Genomic DNA, 13,362 nt, shown 5'->3' on the forward strand with positions numbered 1-13,362 from the left:
CAATGCTCTGGGGCAGGGCTCAGCTGGCACCATCCCTAAGTCTGCTCCAGTCTAGTTGACCCTGGTAAAAAAGGAATTCAAATCATCTTACTGATTGGCTCCAGGTGCTTGTCGTGCCCTGTGGAATACACTGTTGAGGTGGCATGGCATACTGGAGAAAATCTGCTATTAAAGTCCCTGTAGGCAGACATAAGAGGTTCCCAGGGTGATGCAAATAGCAGGGAGTGGGCTAGCAGAAGGCTCAGGTTTGATGGCTTCAAGGAGTTTGTCAGCTCTATTTAAAGGAATCCAGTCTGTCAGACCTATAATCAACCATTTGTATACTGGGATTTGCAGAACACTGAAAGGCCCCTGGCTCCTCCCTTTACACACATACCCTCAAATCTCGTTTTCACCATCCTGCCATTGTTCAAATGCTTACTGGTCATTGCTTTGAATCAAGGCTGCTGGAACACCTACTAAAGTGTAAATCTAGGGAGCCCTTCATTAAGCACCTAAACAACCATGAATGCCTTAGGCAATTGGTGAGAAGTGAAAGTTGGTGGAGGGTGGGTAAAAGCCAGACATAATGCTGCCTAGTCAAATAATGCTGCTTTTGCCTAGGCAAAAGCACAGGGTAGAAGCGTTCAATGGCTTTTATAGCAACTGTAGGAAGTACCTCAGGGCTTGATAAGGGAAAGTTCTCCAAATAAGTTCACCTACCTTACAATTTTGTTAGAGCCAGCCTTGCTGCTGCTCACCTAACTTACTGCTAAGGTTGCTAAGGTGTGATTTAGGACGATGACCTAGAGTCCTGAGCCAGATATCTGTCCTCCCTTCCATAATTCCTCACACACCCCAGAAAAACCAATATGTTTTCTCTTTCTCACTGCCTCTTCTGCCTGGACCTTTTCTCCACTTGTATTTGTGGATGTTATCTCCTGGCACATTTGGGCACTAGGACGAGAAGCAGTCAGCCACCACTCTACTGGTGGGACCCCGTCACGGCATCAGCCATGTTATTGACCTCAAAACCAACCTCACCACTGTGCTCTCCGAGTTCAGCAAGATCAGCAAGGTCCAGCTGTTCCGGGAGAATCAGGGCGTGGCCCGAGTGGAGACCAGCATCATGGATGCCAAGGTGAGTCCTGCTTTGAGGTCCTGCTTCTCTCCAGGAACAGCCCTGAGGGACTAGGAAAGAGAACTGGAGTATGTGAAGTAAGGCATAGAGATTCTGGGTGCTTTCTCCCTAGAACTCTTTGTTTTCATCTCTCCCTTCTCCATCATCTAGGACTTAGACCACCTTAGAGGATAGTGGGCATGTCTTAGTTACTGTTCTATTGCTGTGATTAGATACCATGATCAAGACAACGTAGAAAAGAATGCATTTGTTTGGGATTTACCGTTTTAGAGGGTTAGAGACCATGACCATCCTGGCATGGAGCATGGCAGCAGAGACAGTAGCTGAGAGCTCACATCTTAAGACACAAATACAAGGAGGAGAGAGGTAAGTGGGAATGGTGTGGGCTTTCAAAACTTCAAAATCCACTCCTAGTGACATATCTCCTCCAAGAAGGCTATACCTTATAATCCTTCCCAAACAGGCCTATCAAATTGGAGATTACCAAGTATTCAAACATATAATCCTATGGGGACCACTCCCATTTAAAGTACCACACAGCACTATGTAAGGCTAGACAAGTGTCAGGTCAACCTGAGTCAGTACTCCACAGAGAATTGGAGCACCGTGTGCTACCCTAGTCATCATTTCTAAAGTATTCTTAATAAAGAAAACCACAGCACACACAGAAATTTGAATTGAAGGATATCATAGTAGTTTGTGCTTGTAATCCCACTATTCAGAAGGCTGAAGCAGGAGCATCACTGCCTCCATAGTGACTCCAAACCCAGCCTATGCTACATAGCCAGCTCATGAAAAAAAAAAAAAAGAAAAGAAAAAGATAAATTCATATAGCTGGGTATGGTGTTACATACCTGTCTATATTCATAGCCATTTGATAGGCCAATAGAAAGATTAAAAGAGGTCAGACACCCCTCCACAGTATGCTTTGTCTACATAGGGAGGGAGTCCATGTCTCAAAATGTTTGTTAGTGCTCAGTGTGTACAGGTATATGTGCACATACAAGCGGAGTCAAGAGGTGTCTTCCTCAATTGCTCCTTACCTTACTGTTTGAGGTAGAGTCTCTTACTGAACCAAGAGCTTGCCTGTCAGCTAGACTGTCTGGCCAGCAAGGCCCAGAGATCCCCCTGTCTTTGCCTTCCCAGCACTTGGATTCCAGGTGCACTGTATTGCAAAGTGTTTGTTAAAGGGGATGCTAGGGATGGAACTTAGGTCCTCATGTTTGCACTGAACCATCTTCCCAGCTCTTGGGGGTGGGTACTTCTGGCTGGTGAGGAAGCTCAACAATGGAGCACTTGACTAGAACGGGCAAAGCCCTAGTTCCATCCCTAGAACTGCAGAAAAAAAAATAGAGAAAAAGAAAAAGAAAGAACAAAGGAAAGAGAAAGGGGGAAGAAAAGAAAAAGAACGGAAAAAAAATCACACTCACAAGGAACTTCAAGATAAATAAAGCAACCTTCAAGAGAATCTGGCCACCCTAGGCCCTGCCTGTCTGAATCAGAGATTAAAGAAATGAATGCCTTAACCCACCTCTGCCCATCCCACATGAATATCAGTTGAGGAGCATCGTTTTGAGTTATAGAAGAGAGATGTCTGAGCATGGACTCAGAGGGTCTGTGGAGCAGAGAAACAATCAGAGGCAACTTCTCATTTCATCTCCCAGAGCCCAGCTCTCCTAAATCATTAGAACCTTCCTCATAGATCAGCTCCTTCAGACTGGCAAGCAGCTGTCGCTGCTGGTGAAAACCTGGCAGCCATGGTCAGCCACCCCCTCCATGGAGCTCCTGTTTGAATACAGTGACCACTGTGGGCTGGGGGCAGGCCTGCCTGCTAGCTTGTAGAGACATTCAGGAGGAGGTACAGTTTTCACTTCTTAAAGGATTTCCCAAGAGGACACGTTGTTAACAGATTAAGAGGTAGAGTGCTGTTTCTAAAAATCAATTATTTATTTTTGTGTTTGTAAAACTCAGGAAGCCTTAATATGTTAATTTTTCCACCTGTGAGTCACAGGATTCTCATTGTCTTAAGAACCTGTCTGGTGCTAATGTTTAGTTGGCTTATGAACACTTTCACAACCATTTGGTTTCTACTCTTCTCAGATGTTGTTAGGTAAAAAGATAGATGAGCTGGTAAGGAAAGGAGGGAAGATAGGACATGCAGGTATAGATGAAGTTAAAAACAGAGAAACAGACTTCAGCTTTTATTTCCAGCCCTCAGTCCATGAGTGAATTTTCCACATCAGTAGCACAATAGAAATTCCACAAGAGGTTTTAAAAAATAAAGACACCTGGACCCTACTATGAAAACTGACAGTTTTTATTTTTGAGACAGGGTTTCTCTGTCTCAGACAGATAACAGCCTGACTGTTTTAGAACTTGCTCTGTAGACCAGGCTGGCCTTGAACTCAGAGATCTGCCTGCCTCTCCCTTCGAAGTACTGGGATTAAAGGTGTGTGTGTGCATGCGTGTGTGTGTGTGTGTGTGTGTGTGTGTGTGTGTGTGTGTGTGTGTGTATGTCCACTACTCAGCAAAAACTAATGATTTCACTGGGCTTCAGGATTTATTCAATTTTCTCATTTCTCCAATCAATTTTATAATACAACTAATTTGAGTGATCATAGGTTGAAGACCTACCTATATGACCAGAGGTTTGGGAGGAAAGAGGCTAAGCCAGGGTCAGTATGTACCCCCTGAGTAAGGAGCAATCTGCTTATTCATAGATGGGATCCACCCATAGCCATGAGCATGAATGAACATTTCAGAGAAACTACATTCTTATGGGGTAGCTAGAATCGCAAGGACACATGACCCACTTAGACACGGCATCAGAATCCACATAACTCCGAATCACATGAAGCTCATTCTTTCAAGGAAGACACACACACACACACACACACACACACAAATACATGCACACAAATACAAAACTAAAATAAATCTCTTCCTAAGAAAGCAGTATGAAGTAAATGTCATAGATAAATGAGGTATAGAATATGGAGTGAAAAGAACAAGAAGGAGTTAACCAGAACTAGCATTCTCAAGAGGCTGTTTTTAAGCTGGATCTTGAAGTGATAGGCATGAATTAGCAGAGAGAAGTGGGATGTGTTCAAAGGCAAGGAGCAAGCACTGAAATAAGCAAACCATATGTGCAGGTCGATAAGCATAGTTGTTTGGCTGGAAAGGAAAATAAGGAGAGGAGAGACTGGAGAGATTAGGCAAGGGCAGAACAAGTCCATTAAAAGCCTCCCAGGCCAGTTTGAGGACTTTAGACTCAATGTGGTTGATTAGTGGGGATGTACTGTAGGTCCTTGAGCAGAAGGGTAACAGAATGAAAGCCGATTTGGACCAGCATGAACAACAGGCAGAAGCAAGACAACTGTGAAGAGCCAAAGAGTGGTTGTGAAACATGTGATGGGCATAGGTGGTCTCCTCCTGTGTAGTACACAATGAATGTGTTTTCTTATCCCCACCCCTATTGCCTGCTTCACATATTCAATGTGCAGGAAAGAACAGTGTTCAGAGCTGGGCACAGTGACACACACCTTTAGTCTCAGCAGTTGGGGAGACAGAGGCAGGGAATCTCTGTGAGTTCAAGGCTAGCCTGGTCTACAAAGTGAGTCCTGGACAGCCAAAGATATACAGAGAAACCTTGGATTGAGAAAGAAAGAAAGAAAGAAAGAAAGAAAGAAAGAAAGAAAGAAAGAAAGAAAGAAAGAAAGAAAGAGAGGAAAGAAAGAAGGAAGGAAGGAAGGAAAGAAAGGAAAGAAAGAAAGAAAGAAAGAAAGAAAGAAAGAAAGAAAGAAAGAAAGAAAGAAAGAAAGAAAGAAAGAAAGAAAGAATTTCCAGCAGCTCATGAGTAGGTGGTGAGATAATACTACCTTTTGGGATAAATATATTGTACTGGTGAGTAGATGGGCTAAAGGTTTGCAGTTTAGGAATAAGCTGTCACCAATGGTCAGGTAGATGATATCAGTGCTCAAGGGTCTAACCAAGTGATATGGGGTTCAGTTATAGCCTATTAAGAACAGCTAACAAAATGCAAAAGAAAATTTCTGTCAAAGTATCCGCTCAGTGTCATCATTGTTATAGGCGGTGGTAGGATGTTCCATATACACTAGGTAGAATAATCCCCTCCTAAATGTGTCTGTTCCATAATCCTCATAAGCTGTGAATATTCTATGACAGAATGGAATAAAAACTGCAGATGTAATTAAGATTGCTAATCAACTGACCTTAGACTAGGGATATTGGTATGAATTATTCAAATGGGACTAATGTAGTCAATAGAGTTGGTCTATGTGAAACAGAATCTGGGGATAAAATTGACAAGATTCGATGAGAGGACTCAGCTCACCCTTGCTGGCCTTGATAAGGGGAAAAGCCAAGGATGCAGGACCAAGCAGTATGGGTGACTTCCAAGACCAGAGAAGGCAAGGAAATAGATTCAACTCTCGACTACCAAAAGTGACACAGAAAGCCTTGCACTTGATTTTTAACCCAGTAATACTTGTATCAGACCTCTGATGCCCAAGGTTTTAAAGGAATAGATGTATATTATTTAAGCTACTAAATTTGCAGTCATGCATTAGAGTGACAATAAGAAATTAATGCCATGAAAATTTTAAAATTGCAAGTAGTCATATGTTACATTTTTCTTTTTTTTCTTCCATCCCTTCCTTTATTTTACTTTTGAGACAGGGTCTCATGTATCTCAGGCTGGCTTCAAACTTGCTATAAAGCTGGGATAACAAGAAACCCATGAAGTCCTGCCTCTACCTCCGAAATGCTGTGATTACAGGTGTGTGCCACGATGCACAGTTTATATGTCACCACACTCAGAGTTTCGTGTATTGTGGGCAAGTTGTCTGCACTCTACTAACTGAGCTACATGCCCAACTTTCATATAGTATAATAAAGATACTATTTGATTGATAAGCATGCCATTTGCAGCCAGCTTTTGTTAACAAAAAGTATCAGTGAGGATGCTGTGTGGGTTACTAATCTATGCTCAAAGAAATTTAATCTGCAACATTTAATCTGTTTCCACATGAGCATGAAAGATGAATGACAACATCATACTAATAGCTTGGTTGGAGTATAGACACCACAGTAGTACACAAATGCACTGATTAGAGTTTAAAAGAACTGGTTGTAGTTGTGCATGATAATGAATGCCTAGAATCCCAGCATTTGGGGGTGGAGGACTATAATGCAGGGGATCGGGAATTTAAGGCCAGCCTGGGTTATGTAGGAAGGTCTTAGCTCAAAAAGAAGGAGGAAGGCAAGTGAGATGGCTCAGCAGGTAAAGAAGCTTTTGGCCAAATCTTGGGGACCTGAATTTAATCCCCAGATCTCATACAATGGAAGAAGATAATGAACTCCTGTGAGCTTTCCTCTGACCTCCACACCCATGCCCTGGCACACACATAGAGAGAGAGATGCATACAGAATAAATAAATGTACAATAAACAAATAAGAGAGAATCTGGTTGTAAGATCAGTACACTAATACACATGGAACCTTCAACTGCAGCTGCCTGAATTTCGTTAGCAGAGAACATGGAAGTCAGTAATCAAACTTGGCCCATTTCCTCCTAGATAATCCCACTCTGACCTGAGAATTTTGGGGGAGGTTCTGCTAAAACAGGTTATTCACTTCTCAACCATGATTAACCATAAGAATTATGCCCAAAGATTTTTGTTGTTGTTCTTCTTGAAATAGGTTCTCATGTAATCCATTCTGGCCTCAAAGGATGACCTTAAACTTGTGATTCTCCTTCCTCCATCCCAAATGATGGGATCACAGGCATGTCCTTCTCCCAAATACCTGGATCATGTGTAAAGATGTAAGATCACTGGCTGCTCCTGCTGTTCCTCCCATACCATTTTTTTTTTGGTTGTATTTTGTTTTTGTTTTTGGTTGTTTTTTGGTTTTTCAAGACAGGGTTTCTCTGGGTAGCCTTGACTATCCTAGACTCACTTTGTAGATCAGGCTGACCTCAGAGATCCACCTGACTCTGTCTCCCTGAGTATTGGGATTAAAGGTATGCACCACTGCACTAGGTTTCTCCCGTACCATTTAAATCAGCATTTATAAGGGTAGGTGCAGGTAGAGCTAAGTCTTTCCAGACTCCTGGGTGATTCTACTGTAAAGCTAGCTTCAGAACTATTGCTTTAAGTAGTATTCTACCTCACCCCAAAGTTGTCTGGCTATGCCCAATTAGCCTTCCCTGGTGTTATGGAGGAAAGAACTCAAACAGACTAGTCCCCTGAGGGACCAATCAAGGACCTCCATCTGGTACCCTTGCATCTCCAGGCCTTGGATTCCCACGTTTTCCCTCTTGTCAGAGATGTTGGGGTGAGCCAACTCCATCCTCCTTATCTCATTTTCCACTTGAAGATGCCCTAGGTGTATTTAGTTGCAGTTTTCCCTCAGCTTACTTGTTCACAGTGGAGAGAACATGAGGTAGTGTTCACATATTGTTCTCCGAGAGACAACAGACTGAAACAGACACTGCTGGGCCATTACCATACTCCATTACCATGCACGCGCATAAGGTCAAAAAACAAAACAAAACAAACAATAAAAACATCAAAGAAATGTCCCTTGGGATCTTTTGTGGCCTAGCATGTCTCCCATTTCCTACTTGAGCTTTATTGCTCTAGTGTTTTCTGTATGGACAAGTGTTACATGAGGCACCGTGATCATTAAAATCCTACTTAAGGTAAATGGTTGTTTCTGAACTTTTTCTAAGAAACCTATCCAACCTCTGCCTGCCTTCCCTTAATTGGATTTTTACCCCTGTTGGCAAAAAGCTCATCTGTGTTCCTTTTACAAGCCATGTTTATCCTATGTTTGGGCTTAGTTGGCTACTTGGAAGAAAAGCTACCTAATGTGATGGGCCGTGCCCTTATGAGGCACCTGTTGATGTCCTTGGCCTTCTTAGAGTACAAGATTTTGCCTTCTTGCTGTTTTATTGATGATACTGGACTACGTGGGGGTAAGGAGAGACTGAAGAGAAGTCAGTTAAGTCAGTCAGTCAGATTCCAGTCAATAATTCTGCGTGTAGCCAGCCAACCCACCAGCCAGGTAGCTAAGCAATCAAAATGTGAGACTATATGGCATTCTGGCTACCCTGAAGCCAGCTTGTCAGCCAGGGCCAGCCAGCCCATCAGTCTGTCCATCTGTCAATCAGCCACTCAGCCTCGGCATTGGGCAAATAGTACTATAATCTATTTATCAGCCAATGCCATTTCCTCAAAGAAGCTTCTTCTGGCCTCTGAAATCAAATGTCACATACACACACATTCATGACCATGCACACATTGCTCTATGACAGTCTACATTCTGGTAGTTCTTTAATTTCCCTTTGTGATTCTTATCACACCTTGTGGTCATATTTGTTTCTGAGATTATTTTGCATATGATCTATTGCCCACTGCATTGTAAGCTCCACAGGGGCAGGGACCAGTGGTTCTATTCTGGTATGAGTGGCTGTAACTGTCAGCTAATCTTGCTCTTCAGGGGTGGCTCATCATAGTGTCACAGCTTGCTGGGTGGACAAGGAAGAACACAGGAACATTTTAGCTAGAGGGAGCAGCACAGGTAAAGAAGGGATAGAATAGCTTGGCAACCTAAATTATATGCTACTGTTTGAACATAAGTTGAGGGGTAGTGATATGGGAGGAGGGCATAATCCAAGCAAGACACGTGTTTGGAGATTATGATCCTTGTAGTAGGAAGATATAGGATCCATGTATAGGAAGATGTAGGTCCAGATCCTGAAGGGCCTTGTAGCCTGTTGTAGAGTAGTTGGGTTTCATCACCATTGACAGTGTAAAGTTACAGTAAGAGTTGTGCATTAGAAAGATCCCTTAGGTAGCAATAGGGAAGTGAAAGAGGAAGATACGGGAGCAGAAAAGCGAATTAGGAGGCTACTGGAGGTCCCCTTCCCAGTTATAACATGTCACAGATTGTATGACAAAATGTACCCACAGACAAAGCAACTTGAGACCAAAGACACAAGGACCCACAGCCATCCCCTGTCTCAGCACCAGTACATATCTTAGAAAGTATGGAGCAGTCAGTGGGGTCCTAAAATAAAGCCATAACAGCAGAAGTGATCATGATGTTCTCAAATGCCCTGAGGCAAACCTGCTAAATCTTGTATCCTCCCAGTAATGATGGCATCAGCCATCAACATCCAAACCTCTACACATCTTTTGTTACAGATAACAGGGTGAGGCTCCCCTGTCCCATTCTACCCTTTTGTCTATCTGTCCTATGTAAGGCTAACAATTCTGTTGTAACTGAGAAGTTTCCATTAACAGACATCACCAGTGTATCTTCCTAATAATGACTGGATAACATTTAATCAATGGCTCATCTCCTACTGATGAAAAGAGCCATTGCTCCTCAGTGTGTATAGACTATTCCTTTTTCCTTCTTATGGTATTTCATGAATGTAATAAAAGCATAATTGTTCCTTCAGTGACAATCCAAATGCCTTACTATGGGATATTCAAAAACTATTTAATGAATAAAGCTGGGTTTGGTGGCACTCAAGAGGCTGGAGCCGGATGATTGCTGAAGTGTCGGATCAGAATGGGCTACATAGCATAGGCCAACCTAGACTACAAATGAGACCTTGTTTCAAAAACAAAACAAAACAACAACAACAAAAATGTATTTGACTCATGGCACTATATGTGTTTTGAGAAAGGAAAGGAGCTCAAGGGGAAATAAAATGAAACACTGATTCAGGAACCCCAATAGAGAGGTAAAAGATGATCTGCCATGGGGAAGAATCAACGATTCTAAGATTAAGCCTGGAGCCTACATAAGGTAGAAAGGTACACAAGAAAATCCAGCTAAAGAGCACTACAGACAGGATTGACAAAATGCCTCGGTGGTAAGGGTACTTGATGGTCTTCCAAAGGACCTGAGTTCATTTCCCAGCACATCAGGCAGCCCACACTGCCTGTAACTCCAGCTCCAAGGGATCTGACACTTCTTGTGGCTTCCTCAGAGACATGCATCGTAGCATTCATGCAGAACCATAGCCATAAATAAAAAATAAGGTGACCAATGCAAAAATGGCCAGAGATTACAGAATCAAAACACAGTGTCATCTCACAGAAACAGAAGCCATGAGAAGCCTGTTGAAAGGAGAAGGTAATCACTGCTGACAAAATCTTCAAGGTTAATAAGAAGCTGAGGGAAAAGGATCATGATTTCCAGGCCAGCCTGGGCTGCACAGTGAAATCTCTCAAAACCAAACAAAAAGGTACATGTTCATGCATGGTTATTCACGCCTATAATGCCAGCATTTGGGAATCTGAGGTATGAGAACTACCAGGATTTTGAGGCTAGTTTGGACTACTTAGCAAAACAATGTCTCAACAAACAAAAACAGCAAGTTAAGAGTTGTATTGAATTAAACTTGGTGTGGTAGTGCATGTCTTTATTCCCAGAACTCGGGGAGGCAGAGGCAGGTGGATCTCTGTGAGTTTGAAGCCAGCCTGGTCTACAAATCGAGTACAGGACAGCCAAGGCTACACAGAGAAACCCTGTCTTGAAAAAGAAAAAAAGAGGCGTGTTGAATAGAGCAAACTATGCCCTGTAAGCTGAATTTAACCCACTACCTGCCTCAATAAATATTTATTAAAACACAGTCACAGCCATTTATTTAGCTTACAGATTTTCTACAGCTATTTTCACACTATGGTGCCAGTACTATTTCAACAAAGCCTGAGTGGCCTCTAAGGTCTAAATATTTTACTCTCTAACTCTAAAAAATATATATACACAAAGTAAAGCATGGTAGTAGAAGCCTGTATTCCCAGCTTTTAGGAGGCTGGAGTAAGAGGATCTCAATTCAGAAACAAGTTGGAGTTATGATCCTGTATCAGTGATACATACAAATTGGCTGGAGACATGGCTCAGCAGTGAGGAGCTCTGAATGCTCTTCCAGAGGACCCAGGTTTGATTCTCAGCACCCACATGACAGCTTAAAATTATTCATAATGATTTTATGCTGTGCTAGGTTATCCAATGCCCTCTTCCATTCTCCCAAGGGCACCTGGAAAGCATATGGTACACCAATATGCATGCAAGCAAAACACTCACACACATAGAAAAGGAAAAACCAAAATAAATCAATAAATGCAACATACAAACAAGTGCTAACCTCTGGTTTGAATGAACTAGTGTATGTTCAGCTGAACTTATGCAGTGGGTCCCTGAGAACTAGCAAAAAACAAACAAACAAACAAACAAAAAACTGATCTGACTTCAACTACCAGCCAAACTAATTTGGATTCAGAATTGTTCTTAAGGTGATAGTAACAGGCAAAGGTAGATAATGTAGTTAATGACTGGGTTTTATCGAGTGTTCATAAGGGCTTTCATTTTCACTGGTTCTAATAATTTCCCTCCTGGACTGCTCAGTCACTTCCTAACTAAGTAGAGAAGGGATGTTCCCTCTTAATTCTTCTGTACTTTTATTTTGTGGTGCTGGAAACCAAACCTAAGGCCTTACTCATGTTAGGCCAGCATTCTACTACTTAGCTATAGCCCCAGTTTGAAACAGGGTTTATTGCAGCCCATGATGCCTTTAGACTCACTAGGTATCCAAAGTTGACCTGGAGCTCCTGATCTTTCTGCCTTCACCTCCAAACACTAGGATGATAGGCTACATCTCGACTGGTTTTCTATTAGTTCTTAGTAAAGCCCTCTAGTGACTCCAAGGTCACAGTTACTCCTAGTTCCATATTCCCCTCACTTCAATTTGATCCACCATACTCAAGTGACACTTTTAAAATGATAGAAGAAATGTGAAGAAGGTTATTGTTTTATTCATCATTGTAGTATGTCTGAAACAGTTAAGCAGTTAACTCCAGGATTGGCCAACAAACTGTGATAATATTTCTCAAAATGGGTTTTAAAACAGCAATAATTGGGGCCAGAGAAGTAGTTTGATAGTAGAGTGCTTGCCCTGAATACACAAGAGCCTAGATTCCATCTCTAGCACTAAAAAGGTGTGAGATATTTCTGTAAAGAATGGATTGTTGGGGTCAACACATTTGGGATACTAAAATCTTTGATGTTTCATGGAGTATACTAGTTAATATATCATAGGATCTGAAAATTCACATAGCAAAATTGCCCGTATATGTTGTTTAACTCCAGACCAAGGAGCTTTTTTAAGAAACACAAATATAAACAGCCAGGCAGTGGTGGCACACACCTTTAATCCCAGCAGTTGGAAGGCAGAGGCAGTCAGATCTATGAGTTCAAGGCCAGCCTGGTCTACAGAGTGAGTTCCAGGACAGCCAGGGCTACACAGAGAAACCCTGTCTTGAAAGAGAAAAACAAAAACAAAACAAAACACCCCCCCCCCAAAAAAAATGAAAGAGAAAAAGAAACACCAGTAAGAAAGAAAGAAAAAGAGACACCAATAAGAGACTGGAGAGACTGCTCAGTGGTTAAGAGTACTGGCTGTTTTTTCAGAAGTCCTGAGTTCAATTCCCAGCAAAAATATGACAACTCATGACTCTCTATAATAAGATCTGATGCCCTCTTCTGGTGTGCAGATGTCAATATGAACAAAGCACCCATATACATAAATAAATCTCTTTAAAAAAATATCAATAGACTGGCATAGTGGCTCATGCATGTGCTTCCAGCACTTGAAGACAGAAAGATTGCTAACAGTCTGAGGCCAGCCTGGGATACAAAGTGGTTTCGAGGCTAACCAGAGCTACAGAGTGAAAATTCTTTGTTAAAAAGAGAAAAAAAGAAAGGAAGGAAGAAAGAAAGAAAGAAAGAAAGAAAGAAAGAAAGAAGGAAAGAAAGAGAAAGAGAAAGATAAAAGGAAAGAAAAGAAAAATCAGTGGCCTTTTCCATGCCTGCCACTTTGGATCAGGAAGGTCTAAGCAGGGCTTTGACCAGAAAAGTTTTGTCCCTAAAGTCACAGTTAGAACTCCATTCTATGGAATGCTGTGTATAGGCAGCTAGTTTGGATTTTGTAGGGGCATATGGAGAGGAGCAAAGGATTGTGCATGCCAAGGTGCTTACATTCAAGGATATTCCACACCATCCCTCAGCCTCGCCTAGATTCCCAGCTTCACCCCCACGATCCCAGCTGGCCCACACATCTGCTGAGCTCTGACAAAAGCAAATACAGCCACACAGCAGTCACATGATGTTACATAATTTTTAGCCTTTTTCAGTAAAGGTGG

General features: G+C 42.1%; 1 protein-coding gene across 9 annotated transcripts in view; it reads left to right on the forward strand.

Annotated features, from left to right (window-relative positions):
• Window positions 1-13,362, forward strand: part of Frmpd3 (FERM and PDZ domain containing 3) — a 151,963-nt gene that overhangs the window by 119,021 nt on the left and 19,580 nt on the right. For all 9 annotated transcript variants that reach the window (XM_060375634.1, XM_060375635.1, XM_060375641.1 and 6 more), the window contains one exon: window positions 941-1,120. In XM_060375634.1, the coding sequence (XP_060231617.1) occupies window positions 941-1,120 (180 nt within the window). The remainder of the gene's footprint in view (window positions 1-940; window positions 1,121-13,362) is intronic.

Source organism: Meriones unguiculatus, chromosome X (assembly GCF_030254825.1).
Source record: "Meriones unguiculatus strain TT.TT164.6M chromosome X, Bangor_MerUng_6.1, whole genome shotgun sequence".
NCBI lineage: Eukaryota > Metazoa > Chordata > Mammalia > Rodentia > Muridae > Meriones > Meriones unguiculatus.